Consider the following 27,952-nt stretch of genomic DNA (forward strand, 5'->3'; position numbering starts at 1 on the left):
AGTAAGCAAGGCCTGACGCCTGCCTCTCATGAATTCACAGACAGACAGACAGACCCCATCAAAGACAGAAAAACACATCTGATTCTTTTATTCCTTTGATCATTGAAGCTGGCCGGCATACACACACACACGCACACCCCCGCACACACACTTATTCAAAGTCACTCTACTCTGTTGTTGTCCTTCTTTCATCCCAGGTTATATGAATGATGAAGCAAACATCTGGGCCCCCTCTTCATCTGCACTGCTCAAGTGGCTGAACGCACCTGCTGCCCTGCTGTTTCCCACTCCATCTGTTCAGTCAGCCTGCGTCTCTCCCTGATTTTCTGTTGATTAAGGTGAAGACTCTGCGAACCCTCAAATCATCTGTGCTTAATGTACCTTTGGAGTGTTCCCAAACAATAGTGGGTGGCGGATAGCCTTCAGCAGAGCAGTTAAGGGTCACAGTTTTCCCGTAGATCCCATCTTGATTCTCAGGCTGAACCACAAACTGAGGTGGAACTATACACAGATACAAACACAAACGAAGAACAGTTTTTTATTGTGCACCACACATTTGATGTCTTTAACATAGGGAAGAGTGTATTTTTAGAATATTTGTTACAACAAAAGACTTTCATTGGGGAAAGTGAAACAAAGAAATGCACAGACACATGCTATTTTTGTTTGCACAGATTTGATCAAAGACTGGTCAGAAACTCAAAATTATAATATTTTTTGTTTTTTAGAATTACAGAAGTATTTAAAAATTAAGTCAAAGAGAAGAAGAAATGTGTTTGAAAGAAAACTACTTCCTCTGAACATGTATGCTAAGTTGGGTGCTTGCAAATATATTATTGAACTTGAAATTCATAGAATATATGATAGACACCCAATATATTTTGTATGTTTGAAGTTCAGTCAGAAAACGATAGAAAACTTAGTACACAATAGGAACGTTATGTGGTAGAAAACAGCGCTTTTAAATACTTTTGAACTTTAAACCTACTAAGAAAGCAATGTGACACAACTTATGCTCTAATATAAAATAACTATCACTCTTAGGAAAAAAATATTTCTAATTGTCTACAATTGGCAGCAGAATGTAAACTCTCAGAAATAGACTATACAAGACTCATTGGTGAATCTCTGATGAAAGTTGAGGGTCATACCAAGGATAAAGTTGGTTTGCTTTCTTACCTCGAACAATAAGCTGACTCTGATGCTCCACAACGGCGGCCTCGTTTCGGGCGATGCAGGTGTAGTTGCCGTTGTGGTCAGGTGTCAGGTTGTTTATTCGCAGTGAGCTGGTGAAGTCGATGTTGTCGACCGTCACACCCAAGCTGGCGGGGATTGGCCGTCCATCTTTCTGCCAGGTGATATCCAGCGGCCGGTCGCCCGACATGACCACGCAAGGTATGAACACACGCTGACCGATAGTGAAGCGCTGAAACTCGAAGGGCTGGATGTATGGAGGGACTGTAGAAAAGAGGAAAAAGAAAACACCAAATGCCATTTTTAGGTGCTGATCTACTGTAGCTGCAGAAATAATCTTAACCGACTCATTTATTGTTTTGGCTATTTGAAATTGGATCATTTTGACACAGTGTAAAATACTGTGTGAAGCCTGATGTCTGTGAAAAAAATCCATGTCTGGAGCAAGCAAGTCAGGTCAAAGAAAGGGATATGTTCGTTAGAAGATAAAACGCTTTGAAAAGGACTTACAAACATTGAACCTTCACACATTTTTATTATGTTACAACCAAACTTCAACATAATTCACCAATGTTAAGTGGAAGAAAAATTATAAATTCTGTTTTTATATATATATATAAAATGTGCTGGACACAATTTTCAATAATTTCACATTAGATTTTCTTTTTTATCAGTTCTCCCCATTAAGCTCTAAACATTCAAAAACTCAACTGGTTTATGCATACATTTTGTTTGTTCATTCATCATACAGTAATTGAGTCTAATGTAGATGTAAAACATAATGGTCTCATTCCAGTGCATATACTCAAGTCTTATAAAGTAGAGGCTGATTCCTAAGATGACTCCACTGCTGAGTGGGTCAGGAAACTGAGTCTGGCTGCAGAATCACACAGTTATATAATAATAATGTATTCAAATTGCTTGCTCTGTATTCACTGGGAAATCTCCGACCATCGCACAAGTCATCAGCTACTGTGTCCAAGCGAGTTCAAACAGCACTGAAATACTCAGCACTTTAGCAGCTTATTTAATTCAAAACAAAGTGGAGATAATGGACTCCAGGGATTCCCCCAAAACACTTCCGTATTTTAAGCATGAGCAGAGTAAATTAACAAATGCACTTGCTCGCTACAGCACCACAGGGAAGGCTTGCTTTATATCATCACTCTCTCCTATGCTATCAGTCTCTTTTTGCCCCGGTTTTCTTTGCTCCACGGGAAAGTGTTTTATAGTGACAACAAGGCACCTTAATGGAGGCATAATGGGGAAGCCCTTTTTAGTATTACCTATTACAGTTGTAAGATCTCAGAGGAGATCAGTCATTCAGCCCAGTAATATCATGAATGAATTAAACAACTTTATATGCATTGATACAGTGAGTGTACTTGCCTAATAAAGTCAACTTCTTCCCCTGGGAATTTTATCCCATAGATTTTAATTTACAAATTCAATCATGTCTGTTTATTGCATGTTGCTGCTTTTGGGAGTAGAAAGGTTAAAGACCACTGACACGTGCTCATCATAAAGCTCTATCAAATAAAGCAAGTGAATGGAAACACATGATCTCATACCTACCTTAACAATTTATTCAAATTGTTGGAAATACAGTGGGGTTAACAAAATGTTGTGCTGAATGATCAGGCTATTATTACCAACACAGGTCAAAAACAAACTATTTTGTTTCTGGTCATGTTGTAGGACCCTCCACCACCATTTAATGACAACAATATTGTTCAAAACAAAAACAATTTGGATGATAAAATAAACCCCCTCGGCAGGATATAGTAAAAAAGAGGGAAATAGTTTGCTTTACACTCAATTGATTGTATTTTGACTAAAAACAAAGCATTTTAAAAGCTCACCAGTGCTTTAATGCACAAATGTGAAATAATAAATTTTAAAACAGAATTGCTTTCTAAAATATGCTACATCTTTAGGTTAATACCCTCTTGATAAATATATAAAAATGTCCCATTAAAACTATAGAATCTAGAGTGGACCTTTTTTACTGATGTTTACCTTACAAATAAATCCCACTTGAACTAATACGTACTAGATAAAAAATGAATCTAATATGAACAAAAAAAATAGACTAAATAAACAAATCTCTCCTCAGCTTCACATATGTCAGCAAGGTGGTATGTGCAACAGAAAAAAACAAGGGTAAGGTTTTGTTTGTATTGAAAAGTTAGATCCAACAGGATAAAAAATATTTGCGTCACATTAGACCTCAAAAACACCTGCTTAAACCACTTCATGCAAGTTTAAAGGCAGCATTGACAGATTACGTAAAGGGGTTTGAAAAATTTGAATGATACCTTTTCCAGGTGAGATTAGCAATTTGAGATACAATAGCCGAATTAAAACCTTTTGCTTTATTAAAAGCATCACACTGAAGCCTCCTACATTAACATGAAACTGAGCAAACCTTTTCACCTGTAAAAGACTCACCTCTAACCCGAACATGGACACTTTGGTTTTCCATCTTGTTGGGCTGAACCGTCACCTTGCAGTAGTACTCCCCAGCATCCACTTGCTGCACGTTGCTCAACTTCAAGGTACCGTTATTCTCAAAAGCTCGCTGTCGGTGATTGAACGGGAGCAAAACTGAGTTTTTGTACCACTTTATGGAGTAGTACGGGTAGCCAATCACACGGCAGTGAACAAAGGCGTCCCGTCCTACAATCGCTGTGATGTTTTTCATTGGGCGGATGCTTGCTAGGCCTACAAATGGACAGAGAGTGAGAATTGGTTCTCAGTTCAAAAATACTGAAAGAGACTGGAGTATTAATATCACATCCAACTAGCTGATAAATTGGCTCTGCCTTGTTATTTTATTTTGTAAAATAACTAAGTATACTGGGAACAAGTAATTGTCCTACTTACAGTTTTGTCACACATGCCTCAAATCATCAAAAGACTCTAATATCAGACAAAAATAATCCGATTAAATACAAAATTCAGTTTTTGAAATGGTATATTTAATGAACAAAAAAAGGCTACCATTACCAACATGCCCCTTTGATAAGTCATAAATTAATTGTGATTAATCATATTTTTCTATTCAATTCCATTGACCACACCTTGACTTGTTTCATCCTAGCCCTGAAAAATGAGAACCTGACTGGAAACATGAAGAGGGCTGAAAATTCATGAGATGAAACCTAAAGAAAATCAAGACCGGACAAGGAAAAAAGGCATTTACATCAGTCAGTCTGGAACATGTTACAAAGATTTTTCTAATGCTTTGGCACTCCAGTGATTCACAGTGAAAGACATTATTAACAAACCAAAATGACTCCTAGAGCACATTAACGACTCATCACCAAGGTCACAACAACTAAGTCATGGGAGGCCTCACCTGCCTCAGTTAAATTCATAATTGCACAATAAGAACAGTGCGAGACCAAAACCACGGCTAGCCATAAAAACCATCCCAAAAATCATCCTGATGAAAACATGTTTTAGACTGAGGAGTAAAAAATGAAATATTTTGAAGGTAAGCATCCTGGTATATTTGGTGTAAAACTAACACAGCATTTAAAAAAAAGATCACACTGATAGTCAAACCTGTAGGTAATAAGATAATAACCTGAAATTTGCTGCTTCGCGATCTGAACGACTTGCCCTTATTGATAAAGCCATCAATTCTTCTGTCTACCATTTAAATTCATGCACATACCAGGTCTAACTGTGACAAGATCACAAAGAAGCATGAAAACCTTCCAGTGGGAGTGAATCAAGACAATTCTTCAAAAAAGAGTTGGCCAAAACTCCTTCACAGTCAAAGATTTACTCAGGTTGGTTTTCTCTTATGCAAAAACGTATTTGATGAGAAACATTTAGCTGTGTACCTAAATCTGTAGGTGGGAAAATATTTTGACATACCACGATATAATTTCTGTGTAGTTTCACTTTTGCTACTTGCCACCAAATATACAGTAAATCTGCTGTTTTAAGCTTCTGTTGCACAAGCTCTAAGTGTAACTATGCAGAGAGGCGGTGAAATGACAAGCAGATTAAAGTACGCTAACTATCTCAAGGAAATATAACATTTAAATAACACTCGCTCTTTAATACACTAAGCGTCAAATAAAATGTAAAGCATTCAGAGTCTCATCCTGTATCTATTAAAATGGAAACAGAGTAATCTCTTTAACATCTGTTAGAGAAAAGCTGGGCTGGCTGCTTGAGTAAATACATGCAGACACAGACACACATGAATAGTCACTTGTACTCACAACCACATTGCAGATGAATGTAGTCAGACAGAGGAAATATATTTGTCTTCTGGCTATTTACAAACCATATTCAGATAAATTTATGAGCTAAAAACCCAGATAATTACGTTAACTTATGAATACAGCTGTGATCAAACTGTAATAATTCAAAGAGACAATAATATTATATACTATTCAAGGCTGAAAGAAACAGAAAGAGACAAACTAAGGCTATTGAGTGAAGATTTAAAGGGAACACCACGTAATAAGATTTAATAAGGCAAATAAAATTAATGTGCAAAGTACTGCGCAAACAAACTCAAAGAAGCCTTCAGACAAGTGCCTAGGGAATTAGAGAACATCAAAAAATTAAAAGGAAATAAGCTACAGTTCATATTTCAGACAACCGCATTTGTTCCTTCACTGCAGACACACACAAAGAGACACACAGTTTGTGTATTGTTGTTCTTGGAGGAGCTGATTTGACAAGCACCTCTTACGTTTATTCGAGCCTGGTGGTACACGACCCCGGCCGAGTTGCTGCACGTGCACCGATACAACCCGCCGTCCGGCACCTGAGTGTGGGTCACGTTGAGCTGGCTAACCACGTGGCCCTCATGGGTCTCATAATGGCCCAGGTGGTGATGGGCATCTTTGATGACGGGGTCATCATCCAGCGACCAGCTGCACCTGGGAGGCGGCGTTCCCTTCACGTTGCAGACTAGAAACAGGGGTTCGTTGGGGTTCACCACCTTCTCGCTGAAAGAGGATAAAATTTTGGGGGTCCCGTCTGCGTTGGGGGATGAGGCAGAGCACAGTGGGAATGAAACAGAAGGTCAGTCAACCAAAGCATTGTGTTTGGCATCTGTCTTTTGACTTGTCTCCAGATGGTACAGTATGTTTTGACTTCAACAAAATTGTTTCTAGATCCTTCTGCATGCTTAAACCACATAAGTGTAAAACTTAGACACTCAAAGACCCAAACTGTTTAATTTAATTTTAAGATAGTTTCATTTATTGAACACAACTCTTTAAAATTATTTTAGCAAAATCCCCTTCAAACAAATCAACTAAATCACAAGCAATTAGCAGCGACCTGGTTTGTCAGATCATCTTCACTATCTCCAGTGTCAGTATTTTGCTTGAAAAAAGTCAGAAAGTCTTTCTTCTGAAAATAGGAGATAGAAATACAACTTTGGAAATATTGTAAAATTGCACCAAAAAAAATATAAATTAATAAAGGTGTAGCATGAATTTATTCATATCTGACTGTATTTTAAAGTGTGTAAACATAGGATATAAAGAGCAAATTCAATAACTTTACACATGTACAGTACATGTCTGGTCAGAAGTGAATATAAATTCTAGATAATGTCTTGGCTTTTGATGATGCATTTGAGCTCCTTTTCTCTTTTCAGGATGGACTGATTCCATCCATTGAACTTCAATAAACTTTGTAAGTAAGTCTGAGAGCACAAATTTATTGTGGATTTAGATGAAGCTATCTTCTTGAGCTGTATTTATACAACTTGTATTTAATCAAACCCTCTTTTTTTCTTTTTTGTTCCAGGAGTTTTTCCTCTCACACATTCAGTGTAGTTGGCTTTTGAATTCTCTCTGCCTACCTGCAGTTTCTCTCTGGTAATCCAGGTTTGTTCTATGTGATTATAGATGATCAATATCTTCTTCTCATGCCGGCCCAACAACAGAGGACAGTTGCCTAAGCAACGGCACCAAGGTTGATCATGAGGATTCACGTGCATGTGCTTTTGTCTGCGTTTGTGTTAAATCTAGCGTGATCGTAGTTGTGGTGGATTGGAGTCACTGCTGCATAAACTCTAAGTTAATATCCAACTCATTGATTATGCATAGAGCAGCTGCTAATTCGTTTGCACACATGGGTTCTTAGATTAAAGGGGCATTTTACCTTCGAGAATAACCTGTACGAAGTCTTGTGCCGACATCTTGACCTTCCTGGCGAAACACTGATAAGCTCCGCCATCACTTTTCGTCATTCCCTCGATGATTATGTTCTCCCGGTTAAGCCCCATGAAGCGAACATTGTTTCCAGGGTAGATGATCTCTCCGTTGCGATACCAAGACAGCTCGTATTCATCGGAACCGCTCACGCTACAAGACAGAGACACCTTGCTACCCACACTGCCTTTCACTTTTCGAGGACTGACCATTGCCTTCAAGGGCTCTGCAGAAACAGAAAACAGAATTACTGTTGCAGAAAAGTTGTTTCCTATCACTTTGATGGTAAAATTGAAGTGTTAAGAAAGATTGTCAATAAATAAATTTGATAAGACTTACGCTTAACATACATGCGTCCCATGACCTCTGCGTTGCCATAGCTGTTCCAAACTTCACATACATACGTTCCCGAGTCACTGGGCTGTGCATTCTCTATGAGCAACCCTGAGATGGTCTGGCGAAAGCGACTGTCTGGCTCCAAGGGGCTGTTGTCCTTCAGCCAGCGGTATTTGGGTGTGGGGAAGCCTGAGGCCTTACATGGCAGCTCCACTCGATGATTAATCTTCACCTCTTTGTGGTCAAAGCCATCCAAGATGGCTGGCTCAGCGTTGGTGGGGTCTGGACAGAGGAGATAATTTGGGTTAATTAGTTGTGAGCGTCGCCAAATCAGAATGTTGGACGCTAATACAAATAGTTGGGGTAATTTTTTTTTTTTTCCAACATCATCTGTGGCACTTTGAAAAGGTATTCACACCCCATTGATGTTTTTCACATCTTATGTTACAACCATTCATTTCAACAATACACATTTTTTTTTTTTTTATCGGAGAAGCATAATGTGGTTGTGAATTGTGTCCACTTGTAGACAACAGTTGTGATAGAAGTCCTCCATCCTCCTGAGCATAGCATCAACCAATCCAGGGTCAAGCAAGATGGTATCATGCACTAGAAGAAAACCTACAGAAGACTTGAGATGAAGAAAAGGGTTTGCCTTCCAGCATGACATCTCTAAATATGCCACCAGGAGCTGCAATGGGATAATTCAGATCAAAGTATGTTCAAGTTTTAAAATGACCCAGTTAAAATCCAAAGCTAATCCTAATGCAGACTGATTGGTTCACAGATGTTGTTCTCGCTAACTGAGCTTTAGCTATGATGCAAACAGAGGCAACAGTCTCAGTTCATTGATGCACAAAGCTGACAGACACATAAAAGCAAAGAATTGCACTGATAGTGGCAATGGCAGGTTGTTCAACAAAGTATTGACTCCAGTAGGATGGGTAGAAATGCATGCCGCACTTCTCAGATATTTCTTAATTTTAAAAAAATATAGAAAACTATTCTTTTACTTTCTTTTTGCCATTATGCCCTACTTTCTGATGGTAATGTCCTTGCCTCTGTGGTTGTGATGTGACAAAATGTTCAAGGGGTTTGAAGACTTTTGCACTTTCAATCTAGTAATAAATCAAACTAAGACACATTTTAATTTATTTGGTCAACGTGACTGAAGGGTGAAACCAGCATACTGACCTGACACAATGAGACGCGCGCTGTTGCTCTGCCGTGACTCACCGGTGTACCGGTGGCGTGTTGTACAGCGGTAGTTATTTAGGCCATCCTCAGGCAGGACGTCCACAATGTACAAGGCTCCCGTAGATGTGATGAGATATCTTTGTCCTGGAGCAGATAGGAGAACAAGGTGAGAGACATGAAGAGCAGCAGTTGTTAGACTGCTACACAGTATCAAAGCAACTTTTTAAATCATAAAACATTCATTCACTCAGGCATATCTCAAAGATTTCTTTCTCCATGGGATACCAGTTAAGAATAAATCTCAAAGCAAACAAAACCGTTAGGAAGCTTCTTTGAAGACAAACAGAGTTTGTTATGTACATATTTAAACCAGTAATGTTAGTTGTGTTGGAACATAAAACACACACTCTCTTCGTAGCGTACCAGCAGTGTCAGAGCAATAAATTCAGATCTGCATATCTCACGCATCTCTGATCTTTAATAGCGTTCATTGTCTTTGTGTTCTTGCTTACAGTGTAACCTCCCCAGTGTCACCGTTTGATAAAGAAAGCCAATTTTTCTTCGGCTGTCACTGCCAGTTCCTTAAGTGCAGTAACATTATGTTAATTCAACAGATCAAACCAGGCTGAGTGGGGTTGTCAACATCCATGAAGAAATAAACTTTCCTCTGCAGCATCAAATGGATCCTCACATTCCCATGGGAGCAGACTGATGTCAGAACTGATTGAAAAATGCAATTTTAAGGAGACTGTCAGTGCTTTGTAAAGGTGAGTATTATAAGACAGAAACTGCACAAAAGGCCTTATAGCACAGGTGTCAAACTCCAGTCCTGGAGGGCCACTGCCCTGCAACTTTTAGATGTGCCTCTGCTGCACCACACCTGAATAGAATAATTAGGTCATTAAGGCTCTGGAGAACTGATCTACACAAGGAGGAGGTAATTAAGCCATTTCATTCCAGTGTTTTGCACCTGTGGCACATCTAAAAACTGCAGGACAGCGACCCTTGAGGACTGGAGTTTGACACCCCTGCCTTATAGGCTGGAGAAGGGACAGTTTCAGAAACTTTGATAACTACAGAGAAGGTGACAGATTGAAGCAGTAGCACACCACTTAGAGCAAGGCACCTAGTTTTATTATTCCATAAATATAACAGTCGGAGCATCAAATTTCATGTTTAAATAAAAAATAATAATAATTAAAAATCACTGAAATAACAGCATTTTCTGATCAGTTTTTTTTTTTTTTTTTTTTTTACTTTTTGGGGGGATTTTATATCAACAAGTTGTTTCTCCAATTAAGTAAGCTTATTACTGTAAAAAAAAACAACTTAATCTCTACCTAAAATTTTGAACTAGTAGAAGACCAACACAAACAATGGATGACAGATTAGGATAATAACTGGTGTTATTATACTGAAACAAGTAAAGTCTATACTGATTGCTGAAGCATCAATTTGAACATAAAGACTGGAGGTATAATGTATATTCATCTTTCTGCGGAAAGATTTTTGAGATAAGAACAAACATGCATCTTGTAAAGTTCTGTACAATATAACATGTTCTGCATCCTTATTCTGCAATCATCTATATTTTTTTTTTCCTGACTGCACTCCAGTTAGACATAAAAAGGATGAACAGTAGACAGCATTAAAGCAGTAATAATTAATTTTATTTTCTGTGTAATTTCCAACAAGACACCAAAAACAAAAGCGAAAATTAACAACATTTATTGCTTTAATCTTTTTTGTGTGCGTGAAAAAAACCCCAACATCTTCCAAACAGACATGAACAAGCAAGTGGATGGTAATCTTGTCTCTGTGTGGGTGACCAAATTACATACAGGCTTATTTAGGCCTTGTAACATCATCCCCTATAGATCAGACCATATGTCAGGCTGTAATTACAGTCTTTCTCAATGTTTCATGTTTCTGAGGCAGGCTGCTGTACTGCACTGCATTACAGCATTTCAGGAGGGATATGTCAATTTATGACACCGTCTGGACAAATTTGCTGAAATAATAAAAAGAAAAACACTGAAGGGTTTTGCACCTTTTTTAACAAACCGTGCTTTACTTTAATATTCATCCGGAGACTAATATTTACAAAAGAAGCAAAACATGTTTAATCTGCTAGCATTTTATGTGCATTTCTTTTATGTTTACACAGGCAAAATGAATTCATCCTTGTGGGGTTCAGCAAAGTGGGGGGATTGGTGAGGCGGGGGGTACACAGAGGGCGGGAGAAGCGAGACGAAACTGCTCAGCTATTGTAAGGACTGACCTAGATAGAACCGACAACGGATTCCATGGATATGATGTCCTAAAGGGGTTTCACGGGTTTTACATACAGGGCTGTTAGACGGGCAACCAGCAAGTGAAATCTATAAACAGAGGGATGGAGGGTGTGACTGAAGGCGTGGGTGTGTGGGGGGGTATGTGTGTGTGTGTGTGTGTGTATCTGTGTGCCCAGCAGCCATGTACGCATACCAGAAAGCCATACAATTGGTAAAAGGAGTCATTTTCACTGCTTAGGAAGGCTTGTTTTTAATAATTATTTTTGATATTCTGTTTTATTCCCACCATTTCCTTCATGTCTGCTCTGAAATAACTACATCTCGAAAGAGCGAAATCCCTAAAAAATACACATTGTGATTCAGAAGCAAAACCAAAATTTAGGCATCTCCTCCAAATCTATCCCCATCCATGCCTCACTTCTCTTTCTCGCTTCTGGCTTCTCCATTTTGATTCAGTACTGGCCCTCTGAAATCTCACTGTGGAATCCATCTTGAGTGAGACAAAATGGTATTTCACTCCAGCCGCTGTGAGCTGCAGCAATTTTCTCGTCAAGCACCCCTATGCTCCTGCAATACCTTTTAAGACAACAGAGCTCAGTTATTGTGTTATGACAAAATAAAGTGCAGGCAGAAAGGACACTGCAGCAGGGAAAGAGATTCAAAATGTATGCTATTGTGCTTCTCTTCTTTAATTTAGTTGCTCTTTCACCTGCTTACAGCATCAGCTTTTAGTAGGTTTTTTCTTGCACACAGGAGTAGGTGTTGGAAAAAGGTACAAAGTAATTTAAACACCTTAAATGCACTGTGATGCAGTACGCTGTATAAACTGCTTTGGCTTAACTAAGGAGCTAATAGAAGTCCAAGTTCCCAGATGCATTAAAAATCCTCTTAGAAGATATTTTGGTGATATTGTCAGACAGTGGAGTCCCTCTCTCCATTCATACACAGCAGCGCCGCTGCAAAGTGAAAAAGTGCTCCACTGCACCAGGCACACTTTATCTAATCATCTCCACTTTGCCAGAGACAGGATCTAATACAAACAGCGGGCTCTTCTTCTCAGCAGGCTAAATAAGCCCGGACATACAGATGAACTGGTGTCACACTGCCAATGTGCGCTCTGATGTCTCTGTGATTCAAATGAATGTCAAGCTGGTTTGATCTCAGCTGACAATTTTAAGACTAAATTAGACAAACTACCAGCATTTTTAGCCTAACTGGCTATGCAGTTTGCATCTGTTGCTCTGCATGACCAGAAGTGATTCATAAGTCTCCCAAAATGCCCCAAAATAAACATATTTTTAGTGTTTATCCTGGCTTTAAAAAACAGCTTGGCAGGATGTGAAAAACATATTTACTTGAATAAATATATAACATTATTTTTCAAGTCCCTTTACAGTGCTTAGCAAAAGTATTCCCACCCATTTAACATTTCACATTTTGTCACATTACAGCCTCACCAACTTCAGTGCATTTTACTTCAACAAACACAAAGTATTACATAGCTGTAAAGAGGAAGGAGAAGGATGGTTTTAAAGATTTTCTTTTACCCACAAATGTCTGAAAAGTGTGGTGTGCATTTGTATTCAGCTCATCTAAATCAATACATTGCAAAGTGCTCTCAATTACAGCTGTATGGTTCTGAGTGCAATACAAATACGTTGCAGATCGCTGCAGGGTCTCCTTGCTGCTTTTTTGACTAACGCTCATTTTTCATTAATAACTGACTAAAGCTGGTCTATTAGTTACAGTGAATGGCAAGTTAGGCTTCATATTTTTAAGGGACCAAAGCTTTGATATTGTTTTACAACTAGACCTTGTTTTAAACTTTCTCACAACATTATTCCTAAGTGTCTGCTCTGTTTCTGGTACATTATGATGCTGTTTGTTCTCATTAAAACTACTGAGGCCTTCACAGGACAGCCATACTTATTACTCATTAACACAGGTGGTCACTTCTGAAGACAGTTGGTTGCATTGGTTTTTATCTACAGCTATTAAAATTTTCAATTAAAGACATAATGTCTGTGGCTGTAACAAGACAAAATTCAAGGGAATTTAAGATATTTCTAAGGCACTAAGAATCCTATTAGAAAGATCGCATTGAACTTTGAAGGTTCAGCAACTCCAGCCCTCAAGGGTCTGTGTCCTGCAACGTTTGGTTGTGTTTCTGGTAAATCACATCTGAATCAAATGGCTGAGTTACCTCCTCAGTATGCAGTCAAGTTCTCCAGAGCTAATGACCTGATTATTCGAGACCTGAAGCTGCAGACTCCTGCTCTATAGCAGCTCTACAGGCTCGGTATGAAAGTAACAGGTTTAAAAAGTTTAACAACAGGAATTCACTTCTGTAGAGGCTTGGAGACTTGGTGAGTTATTGCTGTTGTTTAAAGACAATGGCAGCTTTGCTTCTCAGTATATTGTGTACATAACACAGTGAGGAGGGCTCCAGTTCCAGTCGGGCCAGCAAAGCCACAGAGATGATGAATGGTCTCATGAATGTACCACGTCTGTGCAGCGACTAGTTTTACCCACTTCAACTTTTCAGTGTCCGTTTGGACAAACCAATTATTTACAAGTAGTTGTCACTGGCTCTCATCAAGCATAGAAGATGTTAGAAATATCCACTTAATTTACCCTCTGATGTTACTCCTTCTTTGAAAAAGCAGCAGAGGAGATACACCGCTTTGAAGGAAACAGTTTTTTAATTTCTTCCAGCTTTGAGTTACATTGTGAAACAGGTCACAGGGGGGCAACAAGTCAGATACCAGCTTTAATCTGCTTTGATTGAGGTCAGATCCCTGGACTGAACTCTTTACCTTAAGGCTCCTCTGGTTGATGCAGAGCTGCATGCAAAAAACTGAAATCAGTCCAATGACTATTCTGCAGGCAGAACATGCTAATGTTAAACTCTGACTTTCTAATTATTTGAATATTCAGCAGCAAGCCATATTGATAGTGACAAAAGTTAAGTTAAATGTAAATCATTACGTAGCCATGCATCACCTGCCATAGTTGTTTGAAATGATGCTTTCTCATCTTTTCATTTTATCATTATTCAGTTCTTTTAATGGAAGTCCTGGTTTTGCTAATAGACCCAGGATATACTCTGTTCTCACCCAATGGCTGCTGGAGATTGCCACCAACCACCATGACTTTACAACATGCTAAACCTTGTAGCATGTTGAGTGCACATACTCATTCACACCTAAGGGCAATTCAGAGTATCTACTTAACCTAGAAAATTTCAAGCTTTTGTTGCTTTTTAGAGTATACCTAAGGTATTTGCTGTAAACAGTTAGTCAATATGCAGTAACACTTCTGGTACTACATCATCACAAATCTGAGTAAACACTATTTGAATCTATTGTTTGTGTTTTAAAACACCTTAGAGAAGGAAGAATGTCTATTCACACAATTGTTGACAAAATGTCAGACAAATGCAATATATACTTTGAATGAACAGTAGATAAGCAATAATAATGTGCAGAAAGTTCAAATACAATTTAGGCTGCAAAAAGCACCTGTAAAAGTCATCTGAAAATTTCTTTTTATCAATGCACCTGCGCTGTGAATAGATGTCCAAAATACAAGTAAATGACAGAGCTGCCATTGAAGGCCGAATGAAGAAGGCATCCTTGGTTCAGCGAAAGTTTTGGCATCAGAGCTAGAATGCAAAGAGACTCTCTGTCAGCCTCAAAACAACTCTGTGTTCCTGTTTGGCTCATTTTACTTCCTTCTCCTGAGCTCTCTTTCTCTCTCTCTTTCTGCCTCTCCCGTCTCTCCCTCTGTGTGCTGAATCCTAAAACAGAGGCTGGCTGTGTGCGAACACTGCAATGAAATTCTGCAGTCTCAAAAGTCCTGCATGGAACAATCACCTTGTCTTACCAAAACAAAATAATAATAATCAGGCTACAAATAAGCAATGTTGTCCAACATTTTTCTACTATTTATATTAGAATTATTAGAATTTAAATATATTATATATCATTTTATTTTATATAGTATTATATAGCATAGTATTTTAAGTTTTATAAATATGTAGTCCCTAAATAAAACAAACCAATAAAATACAGAGCATGAACCGTTTTTATAAATTTCCCTAAATAAACATGTAAAATATGTGCAATAGTATGACATTCCCTCGAACCACATTCATATTATGGCTTGGTCCAAGTTTTCGAAGCCGTCTTATGAAAATTTATATCAAATATATAAGTCTAAAAACACATATTTTTGTCCATATTAATGAGACATTCTTCTCAATATTTAATATACACAACAGAATACGAGAACATAAAAGTACTTTTTTCCCCCTATTTGTATGAACTGACTCTATTTTGCAATATAACTGAGATTGTATTCACAATTATTTACTTTGTACTTAAAAATATTACATAAATCATATGACCTAAACTAAGGTATTTTCCTATGCTTTTAGGGAGAACAGTTTCCAAAAAGGCAACAGAGTGAAATACACTGAATGGTATTTTAAGGCCACCGTACTCAGAATTTCATCATTCATTTTTCATTTTTTATGAATAATTTGTGCTTTATAATTCATGCAAAAATGTCCAACTGTCATGAGATGAACAATAAATTTTTAATGAAGTACAAAAACAAGTGAAAGATGTCATTTTAATAAATAATGCCTTCCACTCCTTTATTTAGATAAATGCATCTGAAGTTGAGGAGGTGGAGCCTGTTGACTGAAAACAGAGTTGTAGCTTCACCGCCTGGCTTAAGTGTGAATTTTATAGGGTTCTCAGGAAAAATATGCAAATAAATAAATATATTTTTGTTGTGTAAGATTGACTGTGGAATAATGAAATAAACAATTCTACCAAGAAATTGACTTTGTTCAGGGGTTTGCTGAATTAATTAGTGTTTTTTTTAGTCTTATTTTTTAAGTGAGATTGAGCAGATTGGTTATAAACAGTCACTTTACCTTCACATATGTCACTTTTTAATCTAATCCCATATTAATTATTTTATGAATCACTGTTGCTTTAGAATAGGTTTCTCAACCGAGCAATACTCGTTTTGTTATTCTGCCTTATAAAAATCTGCAGTGACCAGCAGATATTCCAGTTTAATACTCAAAATTCTACAAACTGCAACAGTATGTGAATTAAATAAGAATGAAAGCACAACAAGATACTTTTTCTAAGAAATGTCTACATGAGTCAGATTGCACAGCAAAGACCAGGTACGATATTTGAGTATAAAAACAATGGTGTCCAGCCACAAAAAATACAGGCAACAAAAATGTATCTTAGAAAAGTGACAGGTGCTTGATGCCACTGGAAAGTTTAAAATTTGTGCTCTTTAACAGATATTGTTTAGATTGATGTTTTCTATTGTTAAATGTTGACTGCTCAAAAGTATCTCATAAAACAATACTGAATGAATGCATCCAGATTTAAGAGAAATAATCAAACTATGTAGAACCAAATAGTATTTAAAGTTCTAATTAATATAACAACATATCCATTGGGCTAAAGAAACAAACATCTTTTACCATAATGTTTTTTTGTTTAATTTAAAAACAGATTTTCTTTCTTTTATGAATGCTGTAAAAATGACATTGTGGCTTGTAGCCTTAAATTCTTTAAGAACTCAGAGACATAAAGTTGAGCATGCTACGATGAGGAAGCTAAAGAAAAAGCAACACTGCAAATAAATTAAGAAGATCTTTGTGTTCACAATGGGAGGGCACCTTTGTACAGGACCACATGGTGAGAGGATTAATTTTACATTTATGTATAGCAGCTTGCCGAGGTGGACTGCAGGCGCTCACCTGCACACACATACAGTACATCACAAGAACTGCTGAAAAACAGAGTCAGGTCTCCAAGGTTAAAGAGACTGGGGGGTGCTGATGTCTTTGATGAGGTTGGCAATCCAGTAATCTCTGCTGAAGCCCAGAGCCATTAAGCAGCATGTTGATGAGAACGTTGGCACATTAAAGCACGTCAGGACAGGTGCATCAAAATAGCAACACGACTAGCAAGACAGAAGATGCTTTCAGAAAGTAAAGGAATGTTACAGCGTATAAAAAATGTTGTATGCAAATGTGAACATTTCTCCATGTGTCTGTTTTAGCATTTTGTTAGTGCAAAATCAATGACTCCTTCAAAATAGAATTTATTTTTACAGTTTACTGGTACCCAAAAAACTGGACTTGACTGGTTTTATAGTAAAAGGAAGGAACTGAATTGGCTTTGAATCTGTCTACATGATTGGATTGGCTTGAATTATATTTCTGTATATAAACTGGATTTGTTTTTCTTGTAAAGAGCCTTGAGACAATTGAGAATCTGCACAATACGAGATGAGTAAATTAAAGTGAATTAATGCTCAATGGAAGTAAACTTGTTAATTGAAAAAAAATAAATAAATAAATAAGAAATGCTGAGGGCCACTGTAGCTCTGTACAAAATGAGTTTGAAAACAGCTCACCAAAACAACAGTTTTACTCCAAGTCTGACACTGCTGGAGTTCCACTAATGAAGTAAGCTTACTAATTGGAGGAGGGAGGCACACAGCTGAAGTAGATCCACTTCTACCACCCTGTCTTTGTTCCCATAAACCTCAAGAAAGGGGGATTACCAAAGCCCTTATTACACCAACCGTTATCCTCTTGCATCTGTGCTTTGTCTTTTTCATGTTATTAGAGAGATATTTCACAGCCAAATGGCCAGATAACTAATCTAATAATTTGCCTAGTCTTATTTTTTTATTTTCAAATGGTAAAAGAATAAAAATCTCCCTAAGCTACAGCAGAGAAGTTGCTGCACTCTGTGTTGACTTTATGTCTGGAGGATTATTATACTCTAAAATGATTAATTAAATATAGCCCCCCCATTTCCACTATACTGCAGCATGACTGTTGGCTTGAGGCTGATCAGATGCACATTCGCGGAATAAGGCATGTGTTATATGTGTAGTTGTGTGCACGTGTGCCTGCATGTGCAACATGTGTAGCAGTCTGCCATCATAACCTAATTATTGTAGCGGCTTAACAACAGCAATTAGCACATTTCCATCAGACGACACTAATTTGTGAATTCCATTTCAGCACCATTTAGGACGAGCGCAGTGCAAGAGGGAGAGACTTAATTCACTGCTGAGCTAAAGGCAAAGCTAAATCCATATCTATACAGCTGTGAAAATTGCTTATGGTAATTCCAGTTATTGTAAAACTAGGCTGACGCTTTAATGAAATTTCAAATTTTAATCATTTGTTTTTTGTATAGTCCACACAGTTTGTCCCTTTTGGGAACCATTGTTTCTTCAACCCAACATGATTCCTCTCCCGGCATCCCTCAAAGACAAAATTGTTCTATCAAATAAAAGTTCCCACTTTGAGGGAGCAGAGAATCTAATTTTTGAAACAGCTTAAGTGAACCGTTGTATAATGCATATTCTTATCACAAGAAATAAATTATGACGAGTGCTACATAATATCAGAAAAAGGGGCAATTGGCAAATTATTATTTATAATGAAATCAAATGTGATTATTCTGTCTTTTCCCCCTTTGCATTTTTTTCCATCATGATTGATCTTCTATTCAAACCTGTCTGCTTCTCACACCCTTTGGTGTTTTTGCTCCAGAGTGTTGGCTTGGTTCAAGTCTTACTTTTATTCTCCATTAGGTTTGGGACTGACTGTTTTACTTGATACAAAAGTTTAAGATTTATGCTTTCTTGAACATTCATACCTTAATAGTTTACCAATGCTCACATCCTGTGCTACCATCACTGTAGTTTATGATGTTTGGTTAAACTTAATTTATCAAAACATATTTAATTGGCTTCTGAAACTGGTGAGTCAGTTCTTTGTATTATTATCACATGAGCCAAGTTGTGACACTAAATATTCATCAAACTGGACAAATTAATTTTTTGGCATGCACAGTGTGAATGTATGGCCCTTAAAAATGCAAAAGTGTATGAAATCTTCTTTCCAAGCAGGTATTTGTGTTTGTGATATAGCAGATAATACAATAACTTTAATTAAATGTGTTCTGCATCGCTAATTAGGGTCAATATTGTCTAACGATTTATTTCTTCTATTTTTCCTAATTTACTCCTTCCTTTCTTCCCCCCTGGCTTCCTTTCAAGTAATTTCTTTCCAATGCATCTACAATCAACAAAGCCCCAAACACATCAGGTTTTCCATAAAATCTTCAAATAAATTATTTTACTTCACTAATACTGTTGTCATAGAGTTGCATGTGAAGATACAGTACATCCAGAATATAATGTTTCATCATTTCCAGCTCAGTCAGACTGCCATGGACTGTAAATACAAATAAATAAGCTCTGGCATGACCATAATAATTTAGAGAGGCAACACATGTCAGTCATGATCAGTTACTGATTTGAAATAAATTTAAATGCTATTTAAATGTCACAGCAATCACCCGAAATTTAACAATGACAAAGATTTACTAAACGTAAGCTGAAAGTTTGAAGCTGCTCAGACAGTAAGAGTGCTTGCCCTATTTTATGATTATTCAGGTAATGATTATTTGACCATTTGGGGACTCTCAGAGGTCATGTATAGAACTTTGAATTTTCAGCCAAAAATTGTAAAACAGTCAACAAGAATAGAAAACACCTTTCTATATGCATGCGATTCAAAATGAGGTTGGATCCATGAGGGCATGCAATTTATAAACATCATATCACTTGACTTTTCACAAAATACTATGAACTTTTTTATTTTTAGACCCAAATGGGGAATTTTTATAAATATGCAAACATAAGTGGCAAGGTAAGAAACAGTGTGACATCAATTTAAAAGTGGGATGTTTTAGCAATCTTTGTGCACACAAGTGAATCAGAAAAAACATCCCCAGCTCTTTTTCACCCCCCTAATTTCTTCCTCCCCCAGGCTCTCTCTCTCTGCCCCATCACCCTGCATCCCTTACTTCTTACGCAGAGATGCATGTTGAGTGATAGGCCTGCGGATGAGTCTGGACAGTGCGTCTGAAGCCCTGGTTTTTAATAGGGTCTGTTCCCAGTAATTATGCTGACACAATTTGATCAGTGCGGGGCTAAGTATCTTCATCTGAGGGAGATCGGGGGGAATTAACGCTGATGTAATAAGGACAATTTGTCACTATTAAGACGGAGGTGTTGACAGGCACTGGTGTTGTCAGGGCAACTGATGGTGCTCCCCTGCTACAGTACGCATTCTGCTGCATCCGGCGGGCAGAGTTGTCAGCCCCCCTCACTAATCGATTCTTTAGGTTGCCTTGCAAAGGAAAATGCACACATTCTGGGACAAAGTGAAATACACAGAGACTATAATAAAGACAGACTGCACCTGGAAGTGATCCAGTGCACAACGACATGCGAGCCCACACTACCAAACATTCAAGACTAACCCACCTACACAGCCGTCCACACAAAAACTATAACAAAGCACAGAGAAAGGCGTGTTCTGCTGAAAAGATTCAGCAAATTAAGCTAACGACTGTGTATCTTCTTCACCTCCAGCACTCAGTCTGTAGACACTTACAGAGCTCGATCTTACCAAAGAACCACTGAAAATCATTAGTCTGCAAGAGTGCATGGTAGGTGGGGTAAAAAATTTACTAACGAGACACAAGTTCAGACGTTACTCATTGCCGAGGGGGCCAGCCAATACCAAGATCTTCTTGCCTTAATCTCTCTTCTGAGCCATTTTTAAAGTTGAATTCACCATGCAGTGAGGAGCAAACTGTGATGCTTCAACATGCTTTAGGCGTCTAACCTCAAAAGCATCTTAAGTCAATGTTTAAAATGCACTCATCACAATTAAAACAGTTTTCACATCCAACTTCTGTATTACTGGACGAATTCAGGCGTTGTTCTGCACCCATTTCAATCTGTTCATCGATCGGTTCTTTGAGAAAAGGTGGAATGTCGCAGGTACTGGACACAGTCGCTCATAATATAGCCCCAGATGTAACCCTTCATTACACTGGAGGGTTACTTTTAATGTTTTAATTCAAATGTACCACCACCTTTGTGTTGTTCCATTATATAAAAATTTGTAAAATACCAGTAAAACACATAGAAATTTGAAGTTGTAATGTGTCAAAATGCGAAAACGTTCAGAAGTTATGAATACTTTTGAAAGGCAATGTACTGTATGTTAACACTGAACTTAATAGAGAGAAAATAATTTCATCTGTCTACAGAGGCTTTGTAGGGCTTTCTCCTTCTAGTGTTGAGGTTTAACATTTCAATGTGGTGGTTAAACCTTTCTTCACACTTTGATTAAAGTTAAAGGGGTTGGTTCCCGGTAATGTACCTCTAGACGATACATGTCCAAAAGAAAAAAAACAAAAGTACAAGTTCAGATCAGTGTGTGGTTATAAGTCAATAAAACATATACAATGCCAAAACTTTAAGCAAATAAACACTTACAGAAAGATTACAGTATAATAATACAAGGGGGATTTCACTTTTATTATAAAAAAAGAGTGAGAGAGCACAGAGAAAGCTAGTGTTCCCCACCAGCTACTCCATCTGAAGTATCATTGTGAAAGAGACACACTCCAGTCAAAGATTTTTGTCAAGTCACGTTGTCACGAGGGTTGAGATAAAAGTCTGTGTGACATGTGACATTAACCAGAGGTCACATGTAGACTACTGCCACAGCAGGAGTGGCTCTTGAGTCATACAGTGATTCTCCAGTAGTGTGGCAACTTTTGTAGCCAAACAGGAAGTGAGCTGTGTTGCTCCATTTCTCCGTTGGGTGCTGTTGTGACATAATCGCCTCTGGCAACTCAAATCTGGATTTGGACAGCGAGCTCTCACGATGATGAAAAATGTTAGGTTGCTTTATTTGACAGGGGGCTTGTTAGCGGTCGGAAAGCCATGTTCATCTGGGAATGTGACAAGGAAAAGATGCTGTGGACTGCAGAAGATAGGGAGCAACAGCACGGATAAGGACTGAGCTCTCATTGGATGCTATCAGCTAGGGCATCTGTTATTTTGGAGCCTGAGACATAGACACGCACACCCCCACACATACACAAACATTTGCTTGATATGCTGTGATGTACAATATTCAGGCATTGTCTTGGCAGGCATTTTCTCCTTGTGTGTGCGTGTGTCTGAGGCTCAGTCAGCACTTCCACAGTTTGCTGTCCAGCTGACGTCAGGATGGCAATAGCTACTGTACCAAACAGCCAGGCAACCTCCATCTGCAGTCCCATGATGGCTTTGTGTCTACGCACCCATATGGTCACGTCCTTCTGTTTTTGTCTCTTGTCGTTGATATTAGTTGCTATGTTCTTCCCTTTTATTCCGACATCATCTGTGCCTCCACAACAGTTTTATCATTCACATTTTTTGTCCTTTAATGTCCTCTTCTCTTACGGAATATACTCTCTCTGTGCTTTCGTCTTTTACCTCTTGTTATTCTCTCCCTACATCTTCCTCTTTCGCTCTGTCTCTCCTCATCTCTCTCCATCCTTCACCCTCCTCTCAGCAAGCGTCCCTTCCTCTCTCCTTCCTCCCATTTTCAAAGCGAACACTGCCTCTCCTTGTCTACAGTCAAAGACTCTCCTCTGTCCTCTATGCACTGTGTTGGAAAGCCACTGCAGGCCTGCCACTCAGTATGCACAGTGGCCACGTGGCCTGACAATGGCTCATTTCAACCTCAATTTCCCCCGAAATGAATGGGAGTGCACCCCAGTGCACGCAGCGTGCCTTTTAATTGGCCTAAGTTAGATTCAAACCATTAAACCACTGATGTCGACACATCTTGGCCGCACCCATTGCTCCCCCCACCTCCACAGCCGAATTCACACAGACACACACACACACACCCACGCCCCTACACACTCTTTCCCTCTTTGGCTGCCAGAACATAAATGTCTTATCTCCTGGCCCTAACCGAACAGGGAGCTTGAATATTCAGCAGTTCCCATCTCCGTTTCAGCAGACAACAGTAAGCACATGCACACAACTGCCAGTACACATGCAAACACACCAACACACGTGGGTAAAAGCACAAAAATATATAAATATACACATGCGCATACACAAACAGGGCCTTTCCCCATCACCCACTGTCTCAAAATGGGTATTGTTTACGCTTTGCTGAGTTTGGCTCATTTGTCACTTTACCTTCATTTGCTCTGGTATGAACAATGTATTTCTGAGAGTAATTGATTAAAATCCAAGGTGTGTCCATAGATGCACACTGTGTAGTTATTAAGCTTGTTCTGTTGGCTAGCAATGGACTTATTTTCATCTTAGAATACCTGAGTCTTACCTGAATCAATCAAAGGAAAGCATGAAACAAGGATTTTACTGTAATGGATGAACAGAAACTACTGCTCAATTCTGAAGTGAAAACACACAAGGTTTTCTTTTTTTACAGAAACTTGTAGTGAACATTTATATTCACTCAAACAGAGTTTATACTTTGTTGAGCCAATCTTAGCTGCAAATAGAACAGCAAGTCTTTTGGGATATATCTCTACGAGCTTCATTCATCTAGACACAGAAATTCTTGCCCATTCCTTTCTGCTCATAACAAAGGCTCAAACAAATCTCTCAATTAGATTTATGTTTGGTCTTTGACTGGCACACTGTAGGGGGTAAACAAAAAAAGGAAGCAAAACCCATTCGAACCACTAGCTGGTTCGGTCTGGCACAGACCAGCCTTTCAGGAAACCAAATGAACCTCCTGATGGCAAACCCGCTCCTGACATACGCTGATTTCCTGTAGCTCAGAGAATAGACTTTAGTTAATAAATCACTGAATGGTTTAATACTAAAATACATTAAAGATATTTCGATATTGTATCAAACTGCCATTCCACTCAGATCTTCTGATTAAGTTAACAAACGGGTTTTTAGCTTAAATTTAAAGGAACTCAGTGTTTCTGCAGTTTTTTCCAGATTAGTGGAGCATAAAAACTGAATGCAGCTTGTTTGGTTCTGGTTCTGAAGAAGCAATAGAGTTGCATTGATTGACAATAATTGGAACACAGATTATTTCTAGTCTTCATTGCAATATTTTCTGATGAATTTTTATCATTTTGATGGGGACATTTGCGAAAATGCAAGGTTTGTTGCTTGTTTGCTGATTTATGTTGTCATCATGTAAAGCACCTTGAATTACGTGTTGCTATACAAATAAATTTGCCATACCCGTCTACTGTTATACTTCATCTTCATTTGTTCAAAAATGTTCTCTAACAAACATCTGAAGCCTTCACAGAACACCTGGGTTTATTTTGAGATAGTTTTACACAAATGTGTTTAACAATTGCTGAATGTCAGTGCTGGATTTCATTAAACTGTATCATAGCAAAAGACTTATTATAAATGCCAGTCAGTCATATTTCAGATTATTTTTTGTGTAAAGCTTGAAAACTATTAATCTTTCTTAATCTACTTTAAAAAATGACATTTTGTTTCTATCTCATAAAATAGAAATGTGAAACAGCTCAATATTTCACAGTATATACCAGTGGTTCCCAAAGTGTGGGGCGCGCTCCCTAAAGGGGCGCCGTGCCATTGTAGGTGGGGCGTACAAAGTGGTATGGATGAATGAAAAAAAAAAAACAGTAAACTGTAAAAACTGTAAAGATGGTTTGTAGTGTGTTTTGTTGCAACCTGAAATGTGAAATAAACTTGGGAGTTTGAGAACAAAATATGTGTATAGGTTTATGTCTGGTTGAACGATGTGTGTGCCCAGTTGATTTAATTTTTTTATCTTTTTTGGGGGGGATTTTATTGTAATCCATAGGCCATAGCCCAATCCATAGCCCGGAAGAAAATCTTTGGGAAACACTGGTATATACTAGCGTAATAATGTTTTCTCGTAAAAAATAATAAGCTGCGATCAAAATTGTTGCTTAGCAATTGATCTTTTGATTCAACCTCTGGCTATATCCACTGATCAGAAACCAGACTAAAACAAAGTGTTTAAATTGCATCCTTGAAAAACACAAACTAATAAGAAAAGTTAATGTAATTAACAAAGAACGATTCAGTGAAAAGTAGAATGATCTACCTTTTAAGCTTTGCCAGATATAAACGTGGTTATAGGATATGATCAGTCAGAAGTTAAATTAGGAGCAGATTAATCAGTGTGGCCCTGTGGCATTGGGGGACAAGCTGTGGTCTAATCCAGGAAAGGGCTGGGAACCAGGTGTGTTTCATCTCACAGCCTGAACCAACTAAAACAAGCCCAGCCCGCGCTCTGCGCCAGCATCCCTTTGAAATATTTCACTCCAAATTCACAATAGCCCAATCTCCCCATGGATGTTGTCAGAGATGAAAGAGGTAGCATGCACTGGTGCTCTGTCCGCACCGCTCTCTCTTTCTCTTTCTCTTTCTCTCTCTGCTCATTCTCTCTGGAACAGAGAGGAAAAAAGAAAGTGAATACTCAAGTAGCTCCTGCACGCTTCAACCATTTTACTCCACCTGCTTTGATCTCCGTAGCATGCTGCAGTCATAGTAACGGATCAAAATCTCAGTACCTTCATATCTGAAGCTTTTCTCCCTCTATTGCTATTAGTTTGACTTGTACACATTTATTTGCTTGTCTAAACCATCCTTCTCCTCTCCCTTTCTCCCTCTGTGTGTCTGTACTTCTCTTAGCCTCCAGTTGCTGGGAGGGTTTTCCTCCTCGTTTGGCTCGTTAGTGCGAGGCAGCCGGCAGGATCAATTACGGGAGAATGTGAGCTCGCGTCTCTGTATCATTACCCAGCAAAAACTATATTAGTTCAGTCTGAGGGGAACACATAGGCAGAAGACAGTCGGATTATTATAGCAGCCTGCTGCTGTCTCTGCTCTTAAGGCAGCATCTGCATCAGATCACCAGCCAGTATTTCCCTGCTTCACTCCTCTGTTATCTTCTGAGGCGGAGAGGGTAAAATGTTCACTTTAATGACAATCAAACCTTCCTTAGTATTCAACTGATACTAAAGGCCAGGAAATCTTCCATGACAGAGTCGTTACTGGAATAATTTGGGGGTTATTCTCCAGTCAAATTCTTGAATTTGATCATTTTCAGGGGAATGTTTAAATTTGTTTTTGTTTCACTATAAGCCATCCAAGCATGTTACCCAAACGTAAGGTATGAACTAAAGTAGTGTCACCAGTCTTCTATTTGTACCCATAGAAAATGAATATTTGCTATAAGTAAATAATTCTCCAGCATATTCCTCTACCTCTGCACAAATAATGCCATCTGCAGCTCAGACAGGCTTTCACCAATATTTTGAACATGTCAAATTTCCTTGGCATGAACCTCAAAGGTGCAAGAATTACTGCACCTACACAGCACTACTGTAAAATCTACATAAATGTCACAGTAATAATCTAATAACAATGTTGCCTGATCTATTGTAATCCTGTTATTCAAACGCTCTGTCTGCACTGACAAAGGTGGACTCATCCCAGCATTCCAAATGCTTGTTGATGCTGCCATCCAAAACGTTTTTCATTCAATTTTGCTAATAATAAAATCATGTGCCATGTAAGAGATTGTTTTATTGACCATTGGAGTTTTCACTCCGATGGTCAGGGGATCATTATTGGGCATTTATAAAACCATTATTTTATGTTTTTAGCTTTTTATTTTTATGAAAGGAGGTGGACTTTGAATATCTTTTTAATCCTGCTATATTTTTGTTGATTAGTATTTTTTTTTTTACATTTTAGTATAGCATACTGATCATCATGCTGAGGAAATATTATTAAAAGCAGAACATATTGTTTAAAAAATTTAAAGAGCTTTAGAAAACTTGTAAAAAAAAAAATACCAAGAAGGCCTAATTTTAAAGGCAAATATAGGAAAAATACTAATATTCATCCATTAAGCCTTAAGGTTTTTTGTTTCTATTTTGTTTTCAGGGCTCAACATAGAGCTTCTGTCAACACTCTTAGCTTTATATACTTGTCTGACTTTGCCAGATATTCCCTGAACCTTAAGGTAACGATAACAAAGAAAAACATAAGCATAATATTTTTTTAAAAATCAATACTGTACATATAGAGGACTTTTCAGAATTTCTTCACACTCAGCCCATCATGTTTGCCTCACACTTCTTATCCATCTCATCAACGTCAAACTGTTTTTTTTTGTTGTTGTTTTGAAGTGTTTTATTTACCTTTAGTAGTTGCTATCTGTGTAGTGTTTTTTCCATTTTTCACAGCTCAGTCTGAATTTTCATCTCTTTCTTTTCTTTGAGCTTTATTCTTTTACCTCTCGCCTTTCTCTGAAACGTCAGGCTCTGGGGAGTAATCCAGCCTTCCAGACAGCTCCACATCAACATCTGTCTGAAAAAGCTGCACAATCTCCCCATTTTCCTCCATCTGCCTCCTCTCCTGCGCCTTTGTCTTCTTTCTCTCTGCTTCTCTAAGCTCATCTGAATTTAAAGAGTGGGCACCGGCTGATGTGGTCTGTCACTGATGTCAGATTGTGGCACAAATTACCTCTATTTGATGGGTAATGGGAGCTATTTAGTGTCAACTAATGCCTGACTGCTGCACAAGAAAAGAGTGGTTTTACTTAAGAACAAACTACTGTAAAATCTCACTGAAAGAAGATTTACCACATCATCATGCCACAACTAAAGTGTTTCTTTGGCTGTAGCAAACATAATCAGTAGAAAACCTTTTAAATGAAGTTGTAATGCTTCTTGACCAAAATATATGGGAGACATATAATCAAGAACAGAGTTGCTTTATTTACTCCAATCTTTGTAA

The 27,952-nt window shown here is 38.2% G+C and overlaps 1 protein-coding gene across 3 annotated transcripts in view; it reads right to left on the minus strand.

Annotated features, from left to right (window-relative positions):
* The window catches only part of dscamb (Down syndrome cell adhesion molecule b), a 132,138-nt gene that overhangs the window by 43,317 nt on the left and 60,869 nt on the right, over nt 1–27,952 (minus strand). For 2 of the 3 annotated variants that reach the window (XM_032545408.1, XM_032545409.1), the window contains exons 4-10: nt 8,922–9,068; nt 7,731–8,009; nt 7,342–7,617; nt 5,908–6,204; nt 3,646–3,918; nt 1,180–1,458; nt 382–501 (exon numbers count right to left, since the gene is read on the minus strand). In XM_032545408.1, the coding sequence (XP_032401299.1) occupies nt 382–501; nt 1,180–1,458; nt 3,646–3,918; nt 5,908–6,204; nt 7,342–7,617; nt 7,731–8,009; nt 8,922–9,068 (1,671 nt within the window). Of the gene's footprint in view, nt 1–381; nt 502–1,179; nt 1,459–3,645; nt 3,919–5,907; nt 6,205–7,341; nt 7,618–7,730; nt 8,010–8,921; nt 9,069–27,952 lie in introns of those variants that run through there. The other variant, XM_032545410.1, reaches the window with a different exon arrangement.

Source organism: Xiphophorus hellerii, chromosome 18, assembly GCF_003331165.1.
Source record: "Xiphophorus hellerii strain 12219 chromosome 18, Xiphophorus_hellerii-4.1, whole genome shotgun sequence".
NCBI classification, from domain to species: Eukaryota; Metazoa; Chordata; class Actinopteri; order Cyprinodontiformes; family Poeciliidae; genus Xiphophorus; species Xiphophorus hellerii.